The following is a 23400-nucleotide window of genomic DNA, read 5'->3' as shown; positions in this document are numbered from 1 at the left end:
ATTTTTATGTTTCTTATGTTTTAGTCAGCTATGAAATTTGTTCTGGAAGATTATTCCTAACGCAAACTCCCAGTTCCATATTTTTTATAATTCTGTTCACACACATGGTGGGATTATAAACTGTTTTGCTTTAATTTTATAGTATAGATTTTTTTGGATATAAATTAAACAAATTACATATCCTTTGAGGATGAATATTGCCAATGATTAGTTCTTTACTCAGTATCTAACTTTGCTGTAATAAAGGCCAACAAAGAATATCTTAATTGAGTTGTTTTAAAGGTATCTCTGTGGCCTAACTTTTTGTTGTTGTTCTCGGAGCCCACAGAGTGTTTTTGGCCTTCAGTCTGTTGAGTTTATCAACTCTCTGATATTTCTTAAACATATGTCAGCAGAATTGTCTATGGCGGAGCCAGGAGACTCTCGTCTTTGGGACATCCTGGTAGATTGGCATAGTTGGTCCTCTATTTGAGTTTTATATAAGAGAAAGGAAGGCTCCTTTAGTATTCTGAGAATGAAAGGTTTTTATTTTCAGCTCCAAATCTGCCCCTGGGGCCTCTAATACCCATTCTGCCTCTCACTCTGTTCCCATTCTTTCTCTTCCAGTACCAAGGCCAGTGGTAAAGTGGGGAGGAGTTGATAGGAATCCTTTTTCTTCAGTTTAATCTTTTTAGGGCTGATTACCTAGACCAATTTCTGTTTATCGGTTTGCATGCATATTGCCTTCTTAGATATTAGAATCTATACTATTCTTGGTAACCGTTGATGGTCACCAGTCAGTTTGGAGAAATGATCATTTTCTATTCCAGTATTTCCAGTAAAGATAGGGGCAGTGTATTATAAGTGAGCTGATTGACCAAGATTTGGCACTTTTCTTTGTCTCTCTTTTGAAGCCCCGGGTACCCAGTTTGTTAAGCCGACAGTTGGAGTCCCACAAGTGCTCTCCCAGATGACCCCAGTGAGGCCCGGCTCCACGATGCCCGTGCGGCCCACCACCAGCACCTTCACCACCGTCATCCCGGCCACGCTCACCATTCGCAGCACCGTCCCCCAGTCCCAGGCCCAGCAGGCCAAGTCCACCCCCAGCACTTCCACCACTCCCACAGCCACACAGCCAGCCTCACTGGGGCAGCTCGCTGTTCAGCCGCCAGGCCAAGCCAACCAGACCTCGAATCCCAAGCTAGGTGAGGTCTGGGAAGAGGAAGTGGCAGAGCTGGGACGGGGAGGCGGGTGGAGAACAGATGATTATCACATGGCCAACATAGCTCCCTCCTTCCCCTCTCCACCTGCAGTGAGCATTACCAGCTTTGTCACTGTGAAGCGACCTGGGGTTACAGGTGAAAATAGCAATGACGTGGCCAAACTGGTGAATACCCTTAACACCATCCCTTCCCTGGGCCAGAGTCCCGGGCCAGTGGTGGTATCCAACAACAACTCTTCCCAGGGCTCTCAGAGAACCAGCGGACCTGAGTCTTCAATGAAAGGTACAATAACCTGAAAGACTCTGAGCAGCCAATTATTCAAAACATTGATGTTGTATCAGAACTCTATACTATGAAATAGAGAAGTAAAATAGGATATAGTTACTACAATCCCTTCTCACAGAAGCTTTAGCGTGGTAAATGGGATAACCACTTGTGCGAAGTGTAACTGAATCAGCTTCAAGCAATTCTATAATTGTGCTTTGTGGATTAGTGAAATGGATTGATTGATCAGATCTGGGTGGGACAATCAAAAGATGGCTTCATAGATGAGATGGATTTGTGAACAAGGTTTTAAAGTCAGGATTTGGTAGAGAGGTTTGCAAGTGTAGAAGGGTATGAATATGAGAGTTTTTAATAGTCTAAATTAACTTCTGTAAATGACATTGAGCATTAAACCTACGTCACAACTACTCAACTCTACCGCTGTGGTGCAAAAGCAGCCACAGACAGAATGTAAATGAGGGAGCATGACTCTGCTCCATCAGAATTATCCACAGACACTGAATTTTTAAATTTAATGTGTCCAAAGATCTTATTCTTTCTTTTTGCCTTTATTTCAACCATTTAAAAATGTAAAAACCTGTAACAAATAGTGTTGGAAAAAAACAAATATCCACATGCAAAAAAATAAAGTTGGACCCTTATATATAAAAATTAACTCAGTGATTCAAAGACCTAAACATAGAGCTAAAAGAATAAAACTCGAAGAAGAAAACATAGAGGAAAGCTTTATGACATTTAATTTAGCATTGATTTTGTGTATATGATACCAAAAATATAGGCAACAAAAGAAAAAATAAGTAAAACAACATCAAAATTAAAATATTCAGGGCAACAAAGGACTCTTACAAGCCACTGAATAGGAGGAAATATTTACAATCAAATATCCAATAAGGGGTTAATATTCAGAATATATAAAGAACTTCAACAACACTACAACAAAGAAACAGCCTAATTAAAAAATGGGCAAAGGTGTTGGATAGACCTTTCTCCAAAGAAGATATACTATACAAATGGCCACTAAGCCCATGAAGCAATACTAAACATCATTAATAATTAGGGAAATATAAATCAAAACCACAGTAAAATACTACTATACAGCCATTAGGATGGCTGTTATCCAAAAATCAAAATAAGTACTTGTGAAGATGTGGAAAAATTAGAACCATTGTGCAGTGCTGGTGGGAATGTAAAATAGCGTGATTTTTACTATTGATATTGATATTTACAAAAAAGAAAGAAACATAAAATTACCATATGAGCCCTGGCCAGGCAGCTAAGTTGGTTAGAGCATCATCCTCATATACCAAGATTTCAGGTTCCATCCCTGGCCAAGGCACATACAGGAACCAACCAATGAATGCATAAGTAAGTAGAAAAATAAACCAATGTTTCTCTCTCTTCCTGCCTCTTTCCCTCTAAAATCAGTAAAAAACTAAAAAATTACCTTATGGGGAAATATATCTAAAGAATTGAAAGCATGGATCCAAACTGACATTTCTACATCTTTATAGCAGCACTAGTGGCCCAGGGCAGATGTGTGCATATTGAAAGGAAATTAATTAGAAGAAAGATTCATGCAGTAACAATATTACTGCAAAAAATTACATGTCAAAATAGTATCTATTCTATATAATAAAAGCCTAATATGCTAAGTGTCTGGCCGTCCATTCTACCAATCAAAGTGTAATATGCTAATGATATGCTAGGGCCACTAAACTGCTTGCTATGACTTGCACTGGCCACCCCTTGGGGCAGACAGTCTACCAGTTGCTATGACACTCTGACTGGTAGGTTAGCTTGCTGCTGGAGTTCAGCCAATCAGGACTGACCAAGAAGAGGCAGACATGCTCTGGAGCCAACCTCCCATGTCCCTCCCTGGCCCCCGTCGAGCACCGGTGGGGTACCTTGGCCTAGCCTGCACCCTCTTGCAATCCAGGACCCCCCAAGAGCCAGTTTGGGCCCAATCCCGCAGGCCAGGCCAAGGGACCCCGCTGGTGCACAAAGTAGGCCTCTAGTTAAAAAAAAAAAAAAAATATATATATATATATATATATATATATATATATATATATATATATATATATTTATATAGTATGCTAAGTGTCCCTCTGCCCGTCCAACCAGTTGCCATGACACGCACTGGCTATTTACACAGAAACAGCAGTGCGGACTTGGCGCCAGCAAAGCAGCACTCGGCTACCCCCATGTGGGACACAGTCCCCACCACCACCCCGGAGCGACAGCCCACCAAGTTGCAGCCAACACTGCCATGGTGCAAAATGCGGCCCCAAGCCCAGCTCAGCCCGAAACAGTGGCTGTGGGCACCGGGTAATGACCAACACTTAGCAGTGCCCGGCTTCTCTCCCTAGCGACTAGCTTCCTTGCAGTTTCGTCAGCCCAGGAACACCAAGGTGGAAACATTTCACACTTTAACCAAATATCTGTGAAGCGTTTTCCCATGCCTCATCTCATTTGATTCTTACAGAAGTCCTGGAGTAGGTAGATAGGAGACTCAGTGGAATCCTATTTTCTTTTCATTAGCCAGAAAACGGAGATTTAGAAAGTTTAGAAACCTGACCCGATTGAAAAGGAGTAAGAAATGGTTGGCCTTGAAAATAACTTCAGGTTTTCTCACTGCACAGTCAAAATGCTGTAGCTAAATATTTTACCCTTTGTTCTCCCTGCATGACCTGTAATCTGCTTCATGTTAATATTTACTGCTGTGTTGCTGACAATTACCTGAAAGAGAAGTTGGGGTGCTTCATTAAGCTGGAAAAAGTTTAGCTAAATCAGAAAGCAGGTCTAATTAAGTAAGTTTATATCTATAAAAGGCTAAGTTGACTTGTTCATGCACAATACATATAAAGCTCTGATTGACACCAATCGCATGCATATGTTTCGATCTGTCCTTGTCGATCTTGAATTTGGTTGACACTTCTATTACAGAGAAAGGGTGAATAGCGATAGTAAAATATTTATTCTAATTAGTTTTCTTTCAATGTGCAGGAATTCGTGCACTGGGCCACTAGTATATAATAAAAACCTAATATGCTAACTGTTCAGTAGTCTAGTTGCCTGTTCAATCAATCAAAGCATAATATGCTAATAATATGCTAAGGCTGCTCAACCACTTGTTGTGATGTGCACTTACCACCAGGGGGCATACACTCCGACAGCTAAGTTAGCTTGCTGCTGGGGTCCAGCTGATCAGGACTGAGTGAGACGGGCTGGACACACCCTGGAGTCCTCTGCGGTCTCTCTTGGCTGGCCAACATCCTGTGTCCTTCCCCAGATGCGATTATGCACCAGTGGGATCCCTCGGCCTGGCCTGCACCCTCTTGCAATCTTGGACCCCTCTGGGGATGTCAGAGAGCCAGTTTCGGCCTGATCCCGTTAAATTACCAGTGTGTGTCGTATGTACCAGCCAGTCAGTGTGATGGTTGATGACTAAATCACGATGTGGTTTATGTTGAAAGTCAATAAAAACAACCAAGTTCGCGATCAACAATGACATTGAAATGTGATTGGCACTAGCAAGAGGTTTATATGTATCGCGCATGCGCCAGTGCACATCAGGTGTGCCAGTAGGACAGACATTAACCTTTTATATAGATAGATTATTTATAATAGCCAAGAGGTGGGAGCAACTCAGATGTCTTTCAACCTATGAATAAACAAACAAAATATGGTATATATGTAAAATGGTATATTGGTCAGCCTTAAAAAGGAAGAAATTCTGACAAATGCTACAACATTCATGAACCTTGAGGCCATGATGTTAAATGAGCCGGTCACAAAAGGACAAGTACTGTATGATTCCACTTACGTGGCTTACTTAGAATAGTCAGGTTCATGGTGGTTGCCAGGGACTAGACAGAGTGGGAAATGGGGAGTTGGTGGGTATACAGATTTATTTTTGCAAGATGAAAAGACTTCTGGAGATTGCTTGCACAACATTGGGAATGTACTTAACACAACTGTACACTTACGATTGCTTAGGAAATAAATTGTATGTTATGTGTCTTTTACCATATCAAGAAAAAACACACACAAATCATCCTTAGCTCATGGACCAAATAGAAACTTAAAGCTGGCTGGATTTGATCTATGAGCCCAGGCATAATTTGCTAACCCGTGACCTAGAGTTAGAAGAATGGTACAAGAAATGACGCTCATGGTGATCTCTCATGCTTGCCTACCAACCTTACTATGCATCTCAGGGGATGTAACCTTTTCCCAAAAGGCCAGTAATATTCAGTATCATCTGATTAAGCTTTTCAATGCTTCTCTCTTCTTCCAGTGACCTCTTCCATCCCTGCGTTTGATCTTCAAGATGGTGGCCGCAAAATGTGTCCACGGTGTAATGCTCAATTCCGTGTAACTGAAGCTTTGAGAGGTCACATGTGTGTAAGTGATATCATCACTGTACGCCTCCTGTCACAATGGGAGCTTGGGAAGCAGGGATTTTAAAATGACTTGGAAGCTTTTTAAAGTGCTGCTTTGTCTTTTGGACTGTTCTAGAAGAGTTATATGCTATGGGATGTCATAGGATACATTTATTGTCCCTCAAATAGATCCGAACATATGCAACCTTAATTCCTTAGTTGTGTTAGATTTTGAAATTGCACAGGTCAGGTTTGTTAGATAACCAGACCTCAAACCAACTTGGCCTCGGTTCATTTTCTGCTTATGTGTCATTGATGAAGCAGGAGATGTTAAATCAGTTCGCATTTCTAACCTTTCTGGGGTTTTTGTATTAGTCCTGATGGAAAGGTCGGAGCATCTTCCTGCCAGAGAGCTTAGGACCAAGTTATGTTAGTGAGTGCTTAAAGAAACGAAAGCAAGAAGAAGTGCAAGATAAGGTGTTTGGAGCGGCATGTGGCTGTAAATACGTATCTGTCTATGTAAAAGTCTAAGCGACCGGACAACCAGTTGACTGGTCACTGTGACATGCACTGACCATCAGGGGCGGACACTCAACACAGGAGCTGCCTCCTGGTAGTCAGTGTGCTCCCACAGCGGGGGCACCGCTCAGCTGACTGACGCAGGGCTCATGGCTGGCGAGCGCCGCTGTGGGAACTGACTGGGTGCGAGCCCCTGGCAGGCACAGCAGGGCTGAGATGAGCGGGAGCAGCAGGCAGGAGCTGCAGGCGCTGTTGGGACTGTCGGTTTTGGCCCGACCCCCCCCAGGCCACACCAAGGTACCCCACCGGTGCACAAATCCGTGCACCCGGCCTCTAGTACACTAGAAAAAGAGTGACACTGGGAAATGCTATAGAAATCTTGAGGGTGAAAGCTGGATGAGACCACCTAGAACCCAGCTTACCAATGACTGCTAGTGAAGTTGGGGAGTTCGCACACCCTGTTCCCTGGATGACCAGAATGATCAGATGTCTTCTTTCTTTATAGTACTGCTGCCCAGAAATGGTTGAATTCCACAAGAAAGGGAAGTCTCTGGATTCAGAACCCAATGCCCCATCCGCAGCCAAGCCCTCATCCCCTGAGAAAACAGTTCCCGTTGCTTCCACACCCTCTTCAACACCAATTCCTGCTCTGTCACCACCTACCAAAGGACCGGAGCCAAATGAGAGCGCGGGTGACGCTGTCCAGACCAAGCTCATTATGCTCGTGGATGACTTCTACTACGGACGGGACGGTGGCAAAGTAGCCCAGCTCACAAACTTCCCCAAGGTCGCCACATCTTTCCGATGCCCACATTGTACCAAAAGGCTAAAAAACAACATTCGGTAGGTGTTAAAGAGCCTTGGATGTTACCTTGGGCAAGACAAGACTGAAATTTTCTTACATGTTCAAGTCTTTTTCTTTTGGAGAATTGTCCTATTATCCGGTCTTGGCTAAGGATTAGCATTAAATCAAGAGCTAATACTATAGAAGGGCATATTGTGGTAATAAATAAAAGATAACTGGGAGACCAATTAAAAGATAAGGGAGACCAGTGTGTCTCCTTCGACAGAAGTCTTAATTTCAAGAACCCTTTTCTGGGTTAACAGAGGAAGTGGAGGGAGGAGGAGCAGGTAATATCTGTGCTGTGATTCTGCTGTTACATGTCTCCAAGGCTACTTACTGGTTTCACATGTTTTCTGTACTTTCCCTTTGCGCTGTGCTGCAGATTCATGAACCATATGAAACACCATGTAGAACTTGATCAGCAGAATGGTGAAGTGGATGGTCATACTATCTGCCAACACTGTTACCGCCAGTTTTCCACTCCCTTCCAGCTCCAGTGCCACTTGGAAAATGTTCATAGTCCTTATGAATCAACTAGTAAGTTTGGAAACTCTTCAATCCTAAGGATATACTTAGCTCTTTATCATTGTACTAGAGGCCCGATGCACGGAATTCATGCAAGGGGCTCGGCCCTCAGCCCCGGCTTCATCTGGAAGGTTGTGTGCAGACTGTCGTTCTGTTGTTCAGCCTTCTGGTCTAATTAGCATATTATGCTTTTAGTATTATAGATGGCACTAGGGGGAGCTGGTTATATTTATTTATGTGTGGGTGACAGGGTAGAGGAAGCTCTTTGCATATTTGTAGTCATTTTATTACTTTGTTTGCCCTGTTTTCTTTCAAGCCTGGGTTATATTCTGATCAGCATGAATTGAGTTCAATGCTAGATCCTCAATTAGGGACTTTGGCTTAGGACCACTGGAGAGAGATACATGTAGTGGGTTTATTTTATAGAAGGAGCATCTATATTTGAACCTTCGTTTTAGTTTGTCCCCTGATAGATTTTACGGAAGATAAAAGATAATGTTTATTATAAAGAACTTTACAATTGAGACAGTGCTTTTAAAAAATGTAGTTATTGCCGAAGCCGGTTTGGCTCAGTGGTAGAGCGTCAGTCTGTGGACTGAAGGGTCCCAGGTTCGATTCCGGTCAAGGGCATGTACAATACCTTGGTTGCGGGCACATTCCCGGTGGGGGGTGTGCAGGAGGCAGCTGGTCAATGTTTCTCTCTCATCGACGTTTCTAGCTCTCTATCTCTCTCCCTTTCTCTCTGTTAAAAATTAATAAAATATATATATTTAAAAAAAAAAATGTAGTTATTTACTGAAGACCATACACCTCAGTAAGGTGACATTGTGAGAATTTGATCCCAGTCTTCTAGAATATTTCCTGTATCCTTTAAGGGATTTCTAGATGTGTTGAAGATATAAAAATTATGTAAATATAGGGAAATGTGGGCACAACATAGTATATTTATTATAAATATGTTTTATATGTTTCATCAAGAGTAACTGAAATAGATCAGAAAAGGGAACAGATAGATCCTTATGGCCAGATCACAGAAAGTCATCTTAAGTTTTTGGGATCTTTAAATACAAGGAGGATTTAAATTGATGATAATTAGTAAGGAAAACTTTTACATGATGGGAAAAGCAAGCAAAGGCATAAAGACCAGAAATACGCATGAAGATCTGGATGCTTTTGCTACAAATTAAAAACCTTGACTTAAATAATTGAACAAAAAGGACATCCTTTCTATCATTTTAACTGAAAGAACTGCAGGCCCAGAACTTGAGTGTTCTGCTTCTTAACATTTCTCTTATTTCTGGCTGTGTTAGTCTCAGGTGTTTCATTCAGACACAAATTGTGCAGATAAAGAAGAAACCATATCTTCCTGTGTCTTCCCTGAATCTATGTCTTACAAGGCAGAATTGCTTTCCCTTATATCTCTTTGGCCTTGGTTATATTTGCAAGGACAATGGGATTGCCATGAGTGGCTTAGATAGTACTGGTCAAAGAAATATAATGTGAACAACACATATAATTAAGTTTTTTTTAATAGCCATTTTAAATAGTTTTAAAAACCTAAAATTAATTTTAATAGTGTATTTTATTTAACTCATATCCAAAAATAGTTAAGCATGTAATCACAATTTTAAAATTAATGAGATGTTAGTAACTTTTTTCCTATTAAAGAATAGATTTTTAATATTTTGATAAGTTTGCATGATGACAGATGATTGCTAGATCTAGTGTGATGATCACATTGTAAGGTATATAAATGTTGAATCACTATATGATACACCTGAAACTAATATTGTATACCTAGTATACTTAAATTAAAAAACAACAACAACAACAAAAAAAAACGAAAGAGAGAAGTAAAATAGCCCCAGCTGGTGTGGAATTGCAGCCTTATAAACCTGACAAAATGGGCAATTGCAAAGTTATCTTAAATTTGTTATTACTATAATAACTCATAGCAAGTTAAGAACTCTGTTCATGAGTCTTTTTTTTTTTTTAAGACAAATTCTTATTTGTACTGATTTAAGATGTTCAATAAATGTTCGTTTAATTATTCATTAGAGATAATCATTGTCCAACCTTGTGCAAAATAATTAAGTAATGTAGTATTTTGAAAGAATTGATTTGGTAATGATATGCAAAAATAGATCTTGTATTTGTTGGTGAAATTGGAATTTAGCTGATAAGTGTAGGAAATCATATGGGCTTCTACCAAGTTTTTGCCTATGAGATTGGAGAAGTGACAATTCCTAGATGCATTTTGAAATAATGGTGAAAACAGGAGTATAGAGTCAGATGGTGTCTAAATTTTTAAATCAATAAATACATTTTTATTGATTTCAGACAGGAAGTGAGAGGGAGAGAGACAGAAACATCAATGATGAGAGAGAATCGTTGATCGGCTGCCTCCTGCACGCCCCCTACTGGGGATTGAGCCTGCAACCCAGGCATGTGTCCCTGACCGGAATCCAACCTGGGAGCCTCAGTCCACAAGCCGATGCTCTGTCCACTGAGCCAAACCAGCCAGGGCCTGGATTTTGAGCTGAGGAAGAGGTGGGGTAGTGAGAAGGGCAACAATGGGAAGCAGCAGAATGCTGCTCTAAGTTAGAGTTGATGTTAGAATATCCAATTAGAAAGGTCTTAACAGATAATTCAAAATCTAGAATGGAGCTTTGGTAAGAAGTCTGAGCTTGAGATATGGTTAGTTTTATCAGCCACACATATATTAAGGTGGAACCATTTTAAAGAAAGAGAAACGATTTTCTAACTATGGAAAAAGGAAGATACAGAACTCAGAAAATAGAATAAGTCACGATTTTATATTAAATCATGGTCTTATGAATAAGTCATGGTCTTATTTTCAGGTAAATTTATTGATTATTTTTCTTCTTACAGCCAAGTGCAAGATCTGTGAGTGGGCATTTGAGAGTGAGCCACTATTTCTGCAGCATATGAAGGATACTCATAAGCCTGGAGAAATGCCTTATGTTTGCCAGGTATTATCTTTGTAGAGAGTTCTAGCCATTTTGCTCTCAGGCTAAATACAAAGAACCCACTCATGACCAGTGCTGAACACCACACACACTCAGTTTTAGGAACACTGCGAGATGCAGAAGAAATAGTAAACACAGGTCCTGTTTTTGGGATTCTTCATGCGGGAGAAAAGCATAAAGGCACATACACATGTACTAAGTGAGTGTCTGGTGCTGACCTTGCCCTTTGGAGACTGTCAGAGAAAGCCTTGCTCCTCTTAGTCAAAGAACACAGATAGTTCTCAGACTTTCCTGTCCGTCCTCATTTTTATCTTAATTCACGGCTGAATTGATCAGAAAGTCAGAAATACGATTTGACCTACACATTTAAGGAATTTTATTTTCGTATTTTAACGTCTTTGTTGCCACCTCTTTTTTGAGGCCCCAGTCGTTTGCTTCATCCTCAGCTGACTTTCCCTCTTGTGTGACTCAGGTGTGTCAGTACCGCTCCTCACTCTACTCCGAGGTAGACGTCCATTTCCGGATGATCCACGAGGATACTCGGCATCTGCTGTGCCCGTACTGCCTGAAGGTCTTCAAAAATGGCAACGCATTCCAGCAGCACTACATGAGGCACCAGGTACTCGGCACCAAGCAGCTGCCATGCTCTTATTTTTTAAATGTATGGTTGCTAGGGCCCGAGCTGAGCTAGGCAAATTATTTTTATAGAAAAGAATGTGTGTGTGTGTGTGTGTGTGTGTGTGTGTTTGTGTGTGTAAGTTTAGCGAATTTCATTTATATACATTGCACTGGGCTTGGCAGTTTACTGCCAAACAAGATAATTAAACAGTACAGTAAAGCCTGAACAATGTTGTGTTAGAGGAGATACAGAACACAGAAAAGCATGTACCTATTCTGAAAGTCTGGTAAGCTTCCAGGAGAAGGGTGTGCATATTTTTGCATATCATTACCATGTTTGTAGACCTGCAGGTTGAGGAAGGATGAGCAGGTGAAGTGGAATTAAACAGTGTGTGTGTTCAGAGGCACAGAGCCAGAGGCTGGAGGGTCAGGGGATCGAAAGAAATTCAGTGTGAAGTGTAGGGACAGGAAGGTTGGCTGTAGGGAACAGATAGATTATGGAGAACCTGGTAAGCCATGAAAAGGAATTTCAGCATGAAAATAAGTCATTGGGAAGCTATCAGAGAGGTTTTTCAGTCCTGGACTGCCGTGCTAAATGTTCACACATGTGTATAAACATGAGGGTGTGTACAAACACCCTCACTTGTAAATACCCTGTTAGACCCAGACATTCGTTTGCGCAGCAGTGACTGCTGAGAGTCCACCACAAATGTGTTTTCAAACAGCAGCGTGGGGATTGCCACTGGTAACTCAGCTGACGTTACCCAGCCTCCTGTCCTCGGGGAGAAAATCATAGGCTTGGATCCTGTCGTCAGAGGACGTCAGTACATAGCACTCTGATCCCTCACCCTGGTCTGACTCACCGGGAGGCATATGTGTACAGAGTGATGTGTTAAGAGGAAAAAGAGCAAGGTCTAGGAAAGTACTATCGTTTTTGTTGCCAAAGAAAGGAAAAACAGGGAGGTGGTGGTTGGAGAGGTATGTGTTTGTAGCATGGCTGTCCGTGAAAGAAACCCAAGAAGCTGGTAAGTTGTTTTTGTGGACAGGGACTAAGGATCAGAGTTGAAAACAATCTTACAGAGTAAAAAAAAATGTTTTTTTTGTTTTGTTTTGTTTTTTTTACCATGTACATTTTCTTTTCTTTTTTCTTTTTTAAAGAGCTCAGCCAATGTGGCTCAGTGGTTGAGCATTTACCCATGAACCCCAATATGTCCCCGGTTGGATTCCCGGCCAGGGCACATGCCTGGGTTGCGGGCTCAAGCCCAGGGGTTGAGCAGGAGGCAGCTGATCAATGATTCTCTCTCTTCGTTGATGTTTCTCTCTCCCTCTTCCTTCCTCTCTGAAATGAATAAAAATAAAGAAGTAACAATGCCCAGAAGTAGGTGGCACTGTCCACACTGGAACTATAAAGTGTGGACAAGTGGAGCTGAGCCACTCGTCCAGTTATTAAAGCATGTCGGGGAGAGATGTGTGAGGACCCAGGCGCCCTGGCTGGGAGCCCACCTTTCTTTGGGAGACCGGGAGGTGATGATGCTCAGTGGCAGGCTGTGCCTATTGTGCATCAGCAGAAAGATGAGCAGAGTAGTCTGGTTGGCATTGATCTGCCTTCTCCTCAGGGAAGGAAATTCGCTGGGAGGTGGTAAAAGAGTTTCTTTTTCCCCCCTCAGAAGAGGAACGTGTATCACTGCAACAAATGCCGGCTGCAGTTCCTCTTCGCCAAGGACAAGATTGAACACAAGCTTCAGCACCATAAGACCTTCCGGAAACCCAAGCAGCTGGAAGGCTTGAAACCAGGCACCAAGGTAACGGAGTGGTCAGCATTTCCTTTGCAGACTCAGGAGAGGAACAGAGAGTTTCAGTGTCGGATGTCTGAGTGTCCCTCCCCTTGACCACCAGGTGACAATCCGGGCTTCCCGAGGGCAGCCGCGAAGTCTCCCTGTCTCCGGTGACGCTCCGCCCAGCACCTTGCAGGAGGCAGGACCCCTGACCTCGTCATCGGACCCTCTGCCAGTCTTCCTCTACCCCCCCGTCCAGCGCAACATCCAGAAGAGAGCCGTTAGGAAAATGTCAGTGCCCTTCTCTAGAGGCCCGGGCGGGAGGCACGGCTGCCCTCACCCCGTGTGACCGGCAGCCCTCAGTAGGGTCTGTCCTCAGAGGCAGTTTGTGATCATCTTCCTTGTTTCTCGACAGGAGTGTCATGGGCCGGCAGACGTGTCTGGAGTGCAGCTTCGAGATCCCAGATTTCCCGAACCATTTTCCTACGTATGTCCACTGCTCTCTGTGTCGCTACAGCACCTGCTGTTCTCGAGCTTATGCCAATCACATGATCAAGTAAGTCACAGTTAAACCGCGGTTCCTGTCTGGGAGTTGAGATTCGCAGAACTCTCTCTCCCCTCCCCTGTTCATAGTTTGTTTATTCCTTCAGTTCTTAGAGCTGTTCGTCCGTCTCTTGCAGAGTGAGAGGCCAGCCCGTGTTCTTTTAACTTCAATGGGCTGTGCTCTGACTTTGTGGAACCTTCCACTCAAATTGTGGTTCCAGGACCGACAGCACCATGCGGAAGCTTGTTAGAACTGCAGCTCTGGGTCCAGCCCCAGGCCCTCGCGATCTCTATGTGCATTTTCTTTTTCTTTTTTTAAATATATATTTTATTGATTTTTTTACAGAGAGGAAGAGAGAGAGGGATAGAGAGTTAGAAACATCGATGAGAAAGAATCATCGATCAGCTGCCTCTTGCACACCCCCTACTGGGGATGTACCCGTAACCAAGGTGCATGCCCTTGACCGGAATTGAACCTGGGACCTTGCAGTCCGCAGGCTGAAGCTCTATCCACTGAGCCAAACCGGTTTCGGCACTATGTGCATTTTCGTAGACCCTAATCCTAACCTCCTACCCTCCCTCCCCGCCTCCACCCCCCCGCCCCCCAATAGGAAAACTGGCACATTTGAGTTTAGGATGGATTGAAGGGGTTGTGTGTGTGTGTGTGTGTGTGTGTGTGTGTGTGTGTTTTGTGTGTGGTTTTTTGGGGGTTTTTTTTTGGTGGTGGTGGGTTTTTTTTGTTTTGTTTTTTTTGAGAAAGGGAGAAACATTGATGTGAGAGAAATATCAGTTGCACCCCAACCGGGATGATGCTCCAATTGACTAAGTTACCGGCCAGGGCAAAAGGCATCTTCTTTGTTGGGTCCTTGTCAGCGGCTGGTGATCTGTTTCACCAGCAGAACCCTGTAACTCATACCACTCTCTGTCTTTCTCAGCAATCATGTTCCACGGAAGAGCTCCAAGTATTTGGCGTTATTTAAAAACTCTGTGAGGTAAGGAAACACTTGCTGATGATCTCTGAATTTAGACGTTTTTACCGGTACATCAGATCCTTTAAACTGCTTTGGGATGGGTGGGTATGTGAATTAATTTGAGAGAGAGAAGAAAGGACACTCCTTTATTAAGCCTCAAGGCTTAACTCTCTCGTTCACTGCTGTACTTGACTTCTGTGCTCCTGGCTCTCTCTTTCTCAGCGGAATCAAGCTGTACTGCACTTCCTGTACCTTCGTTACCTTCGTGGGCGATGCCATGGCCAAGCATTTGGTATTCAATCCCTCTCACAGATCCAGCAGCATTCTGCCACGAGGTAAGTAGGAGAGATGGGATTAGCAGGACAAGAAAAAAAAAAGGGATACAAGTGATGTTCCATGAATCGGGAGCATCCCTAGCCCATCCACTGTTTTTGGCTTGCTCCACTGTTTGGAAGCATGCTAACCTGAAGTTTCTATAAGACTTGAGTAGGCAGTAGATTTGCCTTTTTGATTGAAATCCCAAGACATTGTCTTCAGAAGGCTTTTTTCTTCACTGGATTAACTTTTTTTCATTGTCTCCTCCATAGGCCTCTCTTGGATGTCTCACTCAAGGTAAAAGAAACTCACTTTATGACTTAATTTCTGTTCTGCAGTGTGTTTGGTTTTTATTACGATTCCTGCCGTTACTTTGTATTCCTGGTTTTACTGAGGTTCTCCTTCCTCTCTCTGCGAACCCTGTAGGCATGGCCAGACTCGGGACCGGCTGAATGACCGGAACTTGAAGAATACGTACCCTCCTCCTTCCTTCCCGTCCAATAAAGCTTCCACTGTGAAACCCGCCGAGCCCGCCCCCGCCGAGCCTGAAGAGCTCCCGGCGCCCACGGCCCAGGCTCTCCCGTCACCGGCTTCCACCGCCACCCCGCCGCCCACCCCCACGCTGCCCCCGCCGCTGGCCCTCCCGCCCCTGGCCGCGGGGGAGGCCGAGTGTCTGGATGTGGATGACCAGGACGAAGGAAGCCCCGCCGCCCAGGAGCCCGAGCCCGCCTCCGGGGGCGGGAGCAGCGGTGGGGGCGGCAAGAAGGAGCAGCTGTCGGTGAAGAAGCTGCGCGTGGTGCTGTTCGCCCTGTGCTGTGACACGGAGCAGGCGGCCGAGCACTTCCGGAACCCGCAGCGCCGCATCCGCCGCTGGCTCCGGCGCTTCCAGGCCTCCCAGTGGGACGCCCTGGAGGGCAAGTACCTGAGCTTCGAGGCGGAGGAGAAGCTGGCCGAGTGGGTGCTCACCCAGCGCGAGCAGCAGCTCCCGGTCAACGAGGAGACCTTGTTCCAGAAGGCCACGAAGATCGGGCGCTCGCTGGAGGGGGGGTTCAAGATCTCCTACGAGTGGGCCGTGCGCTTCATGCTGCGGCACCACCTGACTCCCCACGCCCGGCGCGCCGTGGCCCACGCGCTGCCCAAGGACGTGGCCGAGAACGCGGGGCTCTTCATCGAATTCGTGCAGCGGCAGATCCACAACCAGGACCTGCCCCTGTCCATGATCGTGGCCGTCGACGAGATCTCCCTGTTCCTGGATACGGAGGTGCTGAGCAGCGACGACCGGAAGGAGAACGCCCTGCAGACGGTGGGCACCGGGGAACCGTGGTGCGACGTGGTGCTGGCCATCCTGGCCGACGGCACCGTCCTCCCCACCCTGGTTTTCTACCGAGGACACGTGGACCAGCCCGCCGACGTGCCGGACTCCATCCTGCTGGAGGCCAAGGAGGGCGGCTACAGCGACGACGAGATCATGGAGCTGTGGTCCGCCCGGGTGTGGCAGAAGCACGCCGCCTGCCAGCGCGGCAAAGGCATGCTGGTGATGGACTGCCACCGCACCCACCTGTCCGAGGAGGTGCTGGCGCTGCTGAGCGCCTCCAGCACCCTGCCCGCCGTGGTCCCGGCAGGCTGCAGCTCCAAGATCCAGCCCTTAGACGTGTGCATCAAGCGGACGGTCAAGAACTTCCTGCACAAGAAGTGGAAGGAGCAGGCCCGGGAGATGGCGGACGCCGCGTGCGACTCCGGCGTCCTGCTGCACCTGGTGGTGGTCTGGCTGGCCGAGGTGCTGGCCGTGATCGGGGACTGCCCGGAGCTGGTTCAGCGGTCCTTCCTCGTGGCCAGCGTCCTGCCGGGCCCCGACGGCAACATTAACTCGCCCACGAGAAACGCCGACATGCAGGAGGAGCTCATCGCCTCCCTGGAGGAGCAGCTGAAGCTGAGCGGGGAGCAGTCCGAGGAGCACCCGGCCTCCACCCCCCGGCCCAGGTCCTCCCCCGAAGAGACAGCCGACCCCGAGAGCCTCCACCAGCTCTTCGAGGGGGAGAGCGAGACCGAGTCCTTCTATGGCTTTGAAGAAGCCGACCTCGACCTGATGGAGATTTGAGTGTCGGGGTCTGGAGGGCGGATAGAGTGGGGGTGGGACAGCGTGAGGGAGGGCAGAGGGGCGTAGGGGAAAGGGGGTGTACCAGGCGGGGTATTCGGTTTATATTTTTTAATTTGACGCCACCACTGCCCCTGATGTTGACTGATACTTCCCTGTGGATTTGTGGATTATTAGGAAAACCAATAGTAATCGCATCTGAGCCGAGGAGCTGGCCCCATTGGTCATTCATTTATGATGATAACAGGTTTTTGTGGATTTTTAAAAAAAAACTTAAATCACTGTGTTTGGTATTTTTCTGACAAAACAAGAAAAGAAAAAAAATCCTTTGTGGACGAATGTTACCTTTTTCGTTTCCCCTTTTACCTCAATTGTATTATAGTACATCTGGTTTGTTTTACTGTGTGGCCAGTGTCTGGGCATGGTGCCATCCAACCATTGTCAATTTGAGAACATTTCTGAAGATGGGAAAGAAAAATTGTAGCTCACGAACTGGTTTATTATATATAATGGATAAACTTTTTTCATTGTGGTCTTAACACTTTTATATAAAAATGAAAATGGAAAAAAAAAAAATCCCACTGAACTCTCTCTTCCTTCTCCTTTCTTACCTTCCCTCTCCAGAGAAGTTGGTTTCTACAGCAACTCGATATAAAATTGTGGCTTTAAAAAATGCATGAAACCACCTTTAACCAACCAGAATGATGAATAGATCTTTTTTCTCACCACCCTCCCAACAAAAAACACGACAAAACCAATATTCTTTGAAACACTTGGGATATCTGGCCCCCTTTTCCCATTCTCACACCATCACTCTGGACAAAGGATCATACATGTCATTAGCAAGCGAGAGGTACTGAGGCGATCAGAGTATTAGGGCGGAAGCCATTCCCGGTGTGGGGTCTTCGTCCTGCACACCCTCCGAGGGCAGTCCCTGCTTTGAACTTCATCTTAAGTGGACAGTGCCTGACCAAGCGACCACATTCCTACAGCCAGGAGCTAATGGTGCAAGAAATTAAGCGTTGAACTTTAAAAAGAAAAGACAGACCATTTGCTGAAATCCTGCTTTCTCCTATTTCTCTTAATGCTTAGTGAAGAATCTGACCTGAAGAAGAAATACATGGGGGTGTGCACAGAGAAAAAGACACGAATCTTTATTTTTCACTGCCAGCATCAAGGAAAGAGAACGTTTTGATGCATGAGGGTTTTTTTTTTAAAAAGTTGTATGTACTCATGGTTATAAACTGAAATGTACTGTAACAGAGAAAAGGAGCAAAAATCCAGGCCCACCTTTCTTTCCCACAGCTACCCCCTTCTGTCCACCCTGAGTCTCAGCAACGCTTCCTTCCTAGAGCCAGGACGGCGACCTGCACAGGCCTGTGACTGGTTCATCTTTAAAATGTACGTGAGACATTTAATGAAGGGAAATGAGTTTATAAACAATGCTTTTTTTCCTGGGTGCCCCTATTCTAATGGTTTTCACAGACTGGCATGTGGGCCTGATGGTACAGGTGTGACATTTGTTACCCCTGTTTGTCCCTTTTCGTTTTTTAACCCCAAACGGCTCTAAGATAGTGATCTGGAGGGATCCCTCCCGTAAACACCGGGGCCAGCTTTGTGAACCCATGGCATCTAGACACTGAACCGAAGATCCATCCGGGCTTCTCTTCCCCAGCTCTTTGCCTGGTACCATTTCGACAGAATTACGGAATTTTGAGTCAATCCTTTGCCTTTCAGAAAGATCAAGAACTATGGTCAGCTCCATCTACAACGACCTAATCCTTCTCTTTGGTAGTCTCCACAGCAGCCCAAACTTAGTGGAGTGACTTTCCTGAGGGGCAGTCTTTTTAAGACCGTTTTTCCAACAGTGGGTCAGCTGAGTTTTGGCCAGAAAGTTATTGTGGATTCTGCCCACTTGGCTTAGTAGTACAAGGTTGGGGTTTTTTGTTTTTGTTTTTTTTATATATATTTCAGTTTAATCAATAAAGTATTTATTGCCTACTTTCTGTGTTGAGACTATAGAATATTCAAATTGAAAGCTCATGGTTTTCTTTTGCTTTAATATACTGGTTGGTTGTAATCATGGGTGACATGGGCAGAGCGATGCTTTGATTTCTCCCTCCTTTCTCACCTCACTGAACTTCTGTACGTTTTTGGGTTTGCTGTAGTAAGTCTGTACTGCTTTCTCAAAAAGAGGTTTAGAGAGGATATGCATCAGAATTACCTAAGGTGTTCATTTTTATATTTTTGTTTTTTATTTGGGAGGTGTTCGTTTTTTGTTTTTTTTTTGTTTTTAAATATATTTTATTGATTTTTCACAGAGAGGAAGAGAGAGGGATAGAGAATCAGAAACATCGATGAGAGAGAGTCATCTACCAGCTGCCTCTTGCACACCCCCTACTGGGGATGTGCCCGCAACCAAGGTACATGCCCTTGACCGGAATCGAACCCGGGACCTTTCAGTCCCAAGCCAACGCTCTATCCACTGAGCCAAACCGGTGCCGGCTGGGAGGTGTTCATTTTTAAATAAGAGTTTAACACCATTCCGGGGATGGAATTTGGCTGTTACCCCAATTGATTGGACTCACAGCCACACTTAGGACCTTTTAATAAACACACAAAACTTATAAGTTTTATGGCAGGGCTAGAAATTAGTAGTAGGTTTGAACAATAGGCATTTAAGTTCAATGTTGAAATTACTTAGTATTTCTTTTTTTAATATATATTATTGATTTTTTTTTTTTTTTTTTACAGAGAGGAAGGGAGAGGGATAGAGTTAGAAATATTGATGAGAGAGAAACATCGATCAGCTGCCTCCAGCACACCCCCTACTGGGGATGTGTCCGCAACCAAGGTACATGCCCTTGACCGGAATCGAACTTGGAACCCTTGAGTCTGCAGGCTGATGCTCCATCCACTGAGTCAAACCGGACAGGGCTACTTAGATTTCTTAAATGGAATGGGAGGGTTGAGACTGTCAGTTCCAGCTCGGGAGTAGCCTTATACAGAAGAACTCCATTAGATGCTCCATTTTATCTTTAAAATGGTGTTTTAACTAAAACTACATTTGCAGCCAACATTAACCAGAAACTATTTGAGAACCTGGTGCATGGGTGGAAATGTTGAAGAAAAAAATTAAACACAAAAGCCAATTAGGTTATCCCACAGGGATTAAATAAGCCTGGCTTCTACAATTGAAGACAGCAGGTGGGTCTTCTGTATTGTCATGCAGAGAACTATCTGCTATAAGAACTAAGAGCCCCCGAAACCGGTTTGGCTCAGTGGATAGAGCTGCAGCCTGCAGACTGAAGGGTCGTAGGTTTGATTCCGGTCAAGGGCATGTACCTTGGTTGTGGGCACTTCCCCAGTGGGGGATGTGTAAGAGGCAGCTGACCGATGATTCTCTCTCATCGATGTTTCTAACTATCCCTCTCTCTTCCTCCCTGTAAAAAATCAATAAAATATATTAAAAAAAAGAACTAAGAGCCAAAGGTTTCAGATCAGGGAGGAAATGGCATATGGCAGTACTTAGTGGTTTTGTTCTTGGTGTGACCTAGTCAGACAAAATACAACTACTCAGCAAGTGTTTCAAAAGATTTATTTTACAAAAGGGAAATCTACCTCTGAACCAGCCCAAGTTCAATCGGAAGAATACAACTTCACTTCTAAACAACACGTCTGTGTTTCACTCGAAGCCACTGGAAAGGAAGAGAGCATTAATAGATTTGCGAAGTGATAGGGAAAGGAATCAATTACCAAAAGCAGTTCTGTTGGACCAAAATGCATGCCACCCAGAGAATTTGGGGTTGAGACTTAAAAAAAAAACAAAAACAAAAAAAAACCCAGCTTAGTGCAAGCCTCGGGGCCTCCCAACTCTTCTAGCACCTATTTTCCCCATTATAATTTCAATTCCAATCACCTGATCATGTGGGCAATATCCCAGTTGGTTTCTGCTGAAAGTGGTCCCTCTATTTCAACACCTTTCTCGGTTACCGTGGCGATTTGAAACTGAAAGAAAGCAGGTCTCTTTAGTGAAAATGCCTAACCCCACATGAAAGAAATCTCTGGGACCTGGCCAAAGGTCAAGAAGAGGGTCTTTCCCAAATATGAAAACAGGAGACAGAAATGGGACAAACTGCCCTTCAAAGCGTGGAAACCCTTGACATTGGCGAGTATCGAGACCCTGCCAATGAGATCCCTTCACCTTCATCATCCACCCCCCTCCTCACCCGTCATCCACCCCCCTCCTCACCCGGTTATAAGAGCGGGCATCCCGGTAGTACAGCACTCGCATGCAGCGTTCCACCAGCTCTCGGGCCTCGGCCTGGCTCAGCACTGGCTGCTTCTCCAGAACTTCTCGAAGCAGAGGCTGAGGACATTAGGGGAAAAACATGGGAGATGATCAGGGGCTGACCACCTGGCTCTTTGTCTCAAACCCATGGTGTAATATGCACAAACGAGTGGAAAAGTAACATTCCGCCTACTGCCTCACCGGAATACTGTTTACTTGTGCTAAGACCCACCTGAAGGGGAGGTCCTAGAGTGTCCTCTCTCTGCACATGCCTACTAACTCCTGAACATGCCTTGTCATTGGAATGCAAATGCCACACTTACAGCCTCTGAACCACAAAGACAACCATCTGCCCAGCAACAGGGATCTTAGCCTGTTCCTCATGTCAGAGTTGGAAGGTAAAATAAAAAGCAAGCACACAACCACCAGCCCCCATTGCCTGCTCTCTTCCCCTCTGCACCCCCTCCCCCTCTCAACTCACTCCTTACCTGAGCCAAGTAGGAACCGTAGCCCGTGGCCAGGGAAGGGGCTTCATAGGCTACGCCAAGCATGTCCACGTAACCGAGGAAGCTAAAGAGACACAACAGGTCAAAGAACTAACGTCATCTTACGTTTCTGCATCCTGGCTGAAGTCCGGGGCCATGGGGCCCGGGAACTGGGATTTACTCAGGGGGTAAAGATGTCAACACGTGACACGGCAGGTCAGGTTGGGGGTGCAATCTGTATTCAGACCAACCTCTCTCCGTCGGAATAGCCTCCAATGACCATGGTGTTCCACAGGGGGTTCATCTTGGAGCGGCGGCTGTACATGGCCCTGGTCAGCCATGAGTGGATAGCTTTTGGGCTATAGTTGTGCCCGTCTCCCAACAACTCTTCATCAATCCTTCGAAACAGAAACGGGCGTGAGAGTATTAAAGGCGGGATCTCCATCCCCCATCTTCCACCCCTACAATTCTCCCCGTCCCCTGCAGCGGCCTGGAGTGCGTCCATCTCAGAACTTCTCAAGAAGATAAAACATACACATACACATACACATACACACACACACACACACACACACACACACACACACACACACCAGCGATTCCCCTGCCCGCCTGGGTACCAAGCTTGGGAACGAAGAGGACTTACACCATCTGGCCGAGCACTTGCTTCACATACTGGAAATCGGCATAGTCTCCGGAGGCACCCAGCATGGTGCAGTCATTGACTCGCATGATGCGGGAGATGTTGCGGAAACGGGCCAAGGAGCCGTAGGAACCCAGCATGTCCGCTGCGATCACCACTCCGCCGTCAAATTTCACGCCCAGGACCGAGGTCCCGGTCACCATGGGGTTCCTGGGGACAGAGGGGGTAGAGGGTCTACAGGGCGGCGCGGGGGCGGGGGGCGCCCGAGTCCTCTCCCTGCGCGGTGGACCGTTCACCTTCGTCTTCTCGGAGCCCCATTCATTGCCCAGGACTCCGGGCCCCTCGCCGCCCCTCTCCTCCCCCCGCTCCCTCCGAACCCTCGGCCCACGGGCGCAGCAGGCCCACCCCCACCGCGGCGGAAGCTGGGGCGCCCCGAGCTTACTGGGTGCGCGTGATCGGACCCCCGTGGAGCGCCGCCGCGGGGTCCTCCAAGGAGCCGGGAGTGGGTGGGATGCGATAAAACTGCCCGGGGGCCGGGCCCCCAGCCCACAGGCCGGCCCGCGACTCCCAAAGCGCTTCCATCTTAGTCACGGCAGCAGCAGAAATGAAAGCGCTTGCGCCAGCGGAAGCGGAAGTGGAACTGATCCTCCGGTGCCACACTTTTCCTCTTCCTGCCAGCTGCTCCCGGCGGCCATGAGGATGAGGTCACTCGGGGCCACTGCGCTTCCGGGGGCGGCGCCCACGCCCGCAGAGCCCGCGGGAAGAGTGTGGACCAAATCAGGGCTGCGGAAGCCCAGGTTTAAGGAAGGACGGGGTGGTGTGGGAGGCAGGTAAAGGGATGTTAGGGGGCCTTCAAGACGCTTCCCCTGAGCGCCGAGGCAGAATTTCTCCTGCCCATGTTGGATCCTTATCAA

At 46.0% G+C, this 23400-nt stretch overlaps 2 protein-coding genes across 4 annotated transcripts in view; one reads left to right on the top strand and one right to left on the bottom strand.

Moving 5' to 3' along the window:
- Positions 1-19068, top strand: part of POGZ (pogo transposable element derived with ZNF domain) — a 39920-nt gene extending 20852 nt beyond the window's left edge. Inside the window, exons 6-19 of one of the 3 annotated variants that reach the window (XM_084865657.1) lie at positions 894-1184; positions 1293-1484; positions 5788-5894; positions 6897-7234; positions 7618-7772; positions 10653-10753; positions 11223-11369; positions 13036-13170; positions 13265-13434; positions 13559-13699; positions 14622-14678; positions 14880-14992; positions 15245-15269; positions 15399-19068. In XM_084865657.1, coding sequence (XP_084721783.1) covers positions 894-1184; positions 1293-1484; positions 5788-5894; positions 6897-7234; positions 7618-7772; positions 10653-10753; positions 11223-11369; positions 13036-13170; positions 13265-13434; positions 13559-13699; positions 14622-14678; positions 14880-14992; positions 15245-15269; positions 15399-17070 — 3644 coding nt within the window. In that variant the 3' untranslated portion in view covers positions 17071-19068. Of the gene's footprint in view, positions 1-893; positions 1185-1265; positions 1485-5787; positions 5895-6896; positions 7235-7617; positions 7773-10652; positions 10754-11222; positions 11370-13035; positions 13171-13264; positions 13435-13558; positions 13700-14621; positions 14679-14879; positions 14993-15244; positions 15270-15398 lie in introns of all 3 variants that reach the window. The other 2 variants (XM_084865656.1, XM_084865658.1) reach the window with 2 other exon arrangements.
- A 1580-nt stretch (positions 19069-20648) lies between these two features.
- PSMB4 (proteasome 20S subunit beta 4) lies at positions 20649-23117 on the bottom strand. Its single transcript, XM_084865655.1, has 7 exons — positions 22929-23117; positions 22490-22696; positions 22095-22241; positions 21847-21928; positions 21320-21436; positions 20987-21075; positions 20649-20765 (listed from the first exon to the last, which is right to left on the bottom strand). Exons 1-7 carry the CDS (start codon positions 23066-23068, stop codon positions 20753-20755), a joined length of 795 nt encoding a protein of 264 aa, XP_084721781.1. The 5' UTR covers positions 23069-23117; the 3' UTR covers positions 20649-20752.
- Positions 23118-23400: the final 283 nt, after the last annotated feature.

Source organism: Pipistrellus hanaki (assembly GCF_964339955.1).
Source record: "Pipistrellus hanaki genome assembly, chromosome: 18".
Classification (NCBI taxonomy): Eukaryota; Metazoa; Chordata; class Mammalia; order Chiroptera; family Vespertilionidae; genus Pipistrellus; species Pipistrellus hanaki.
This window is presented reverse-complemented; position numbering and strand designations above follow the sequence as displayed.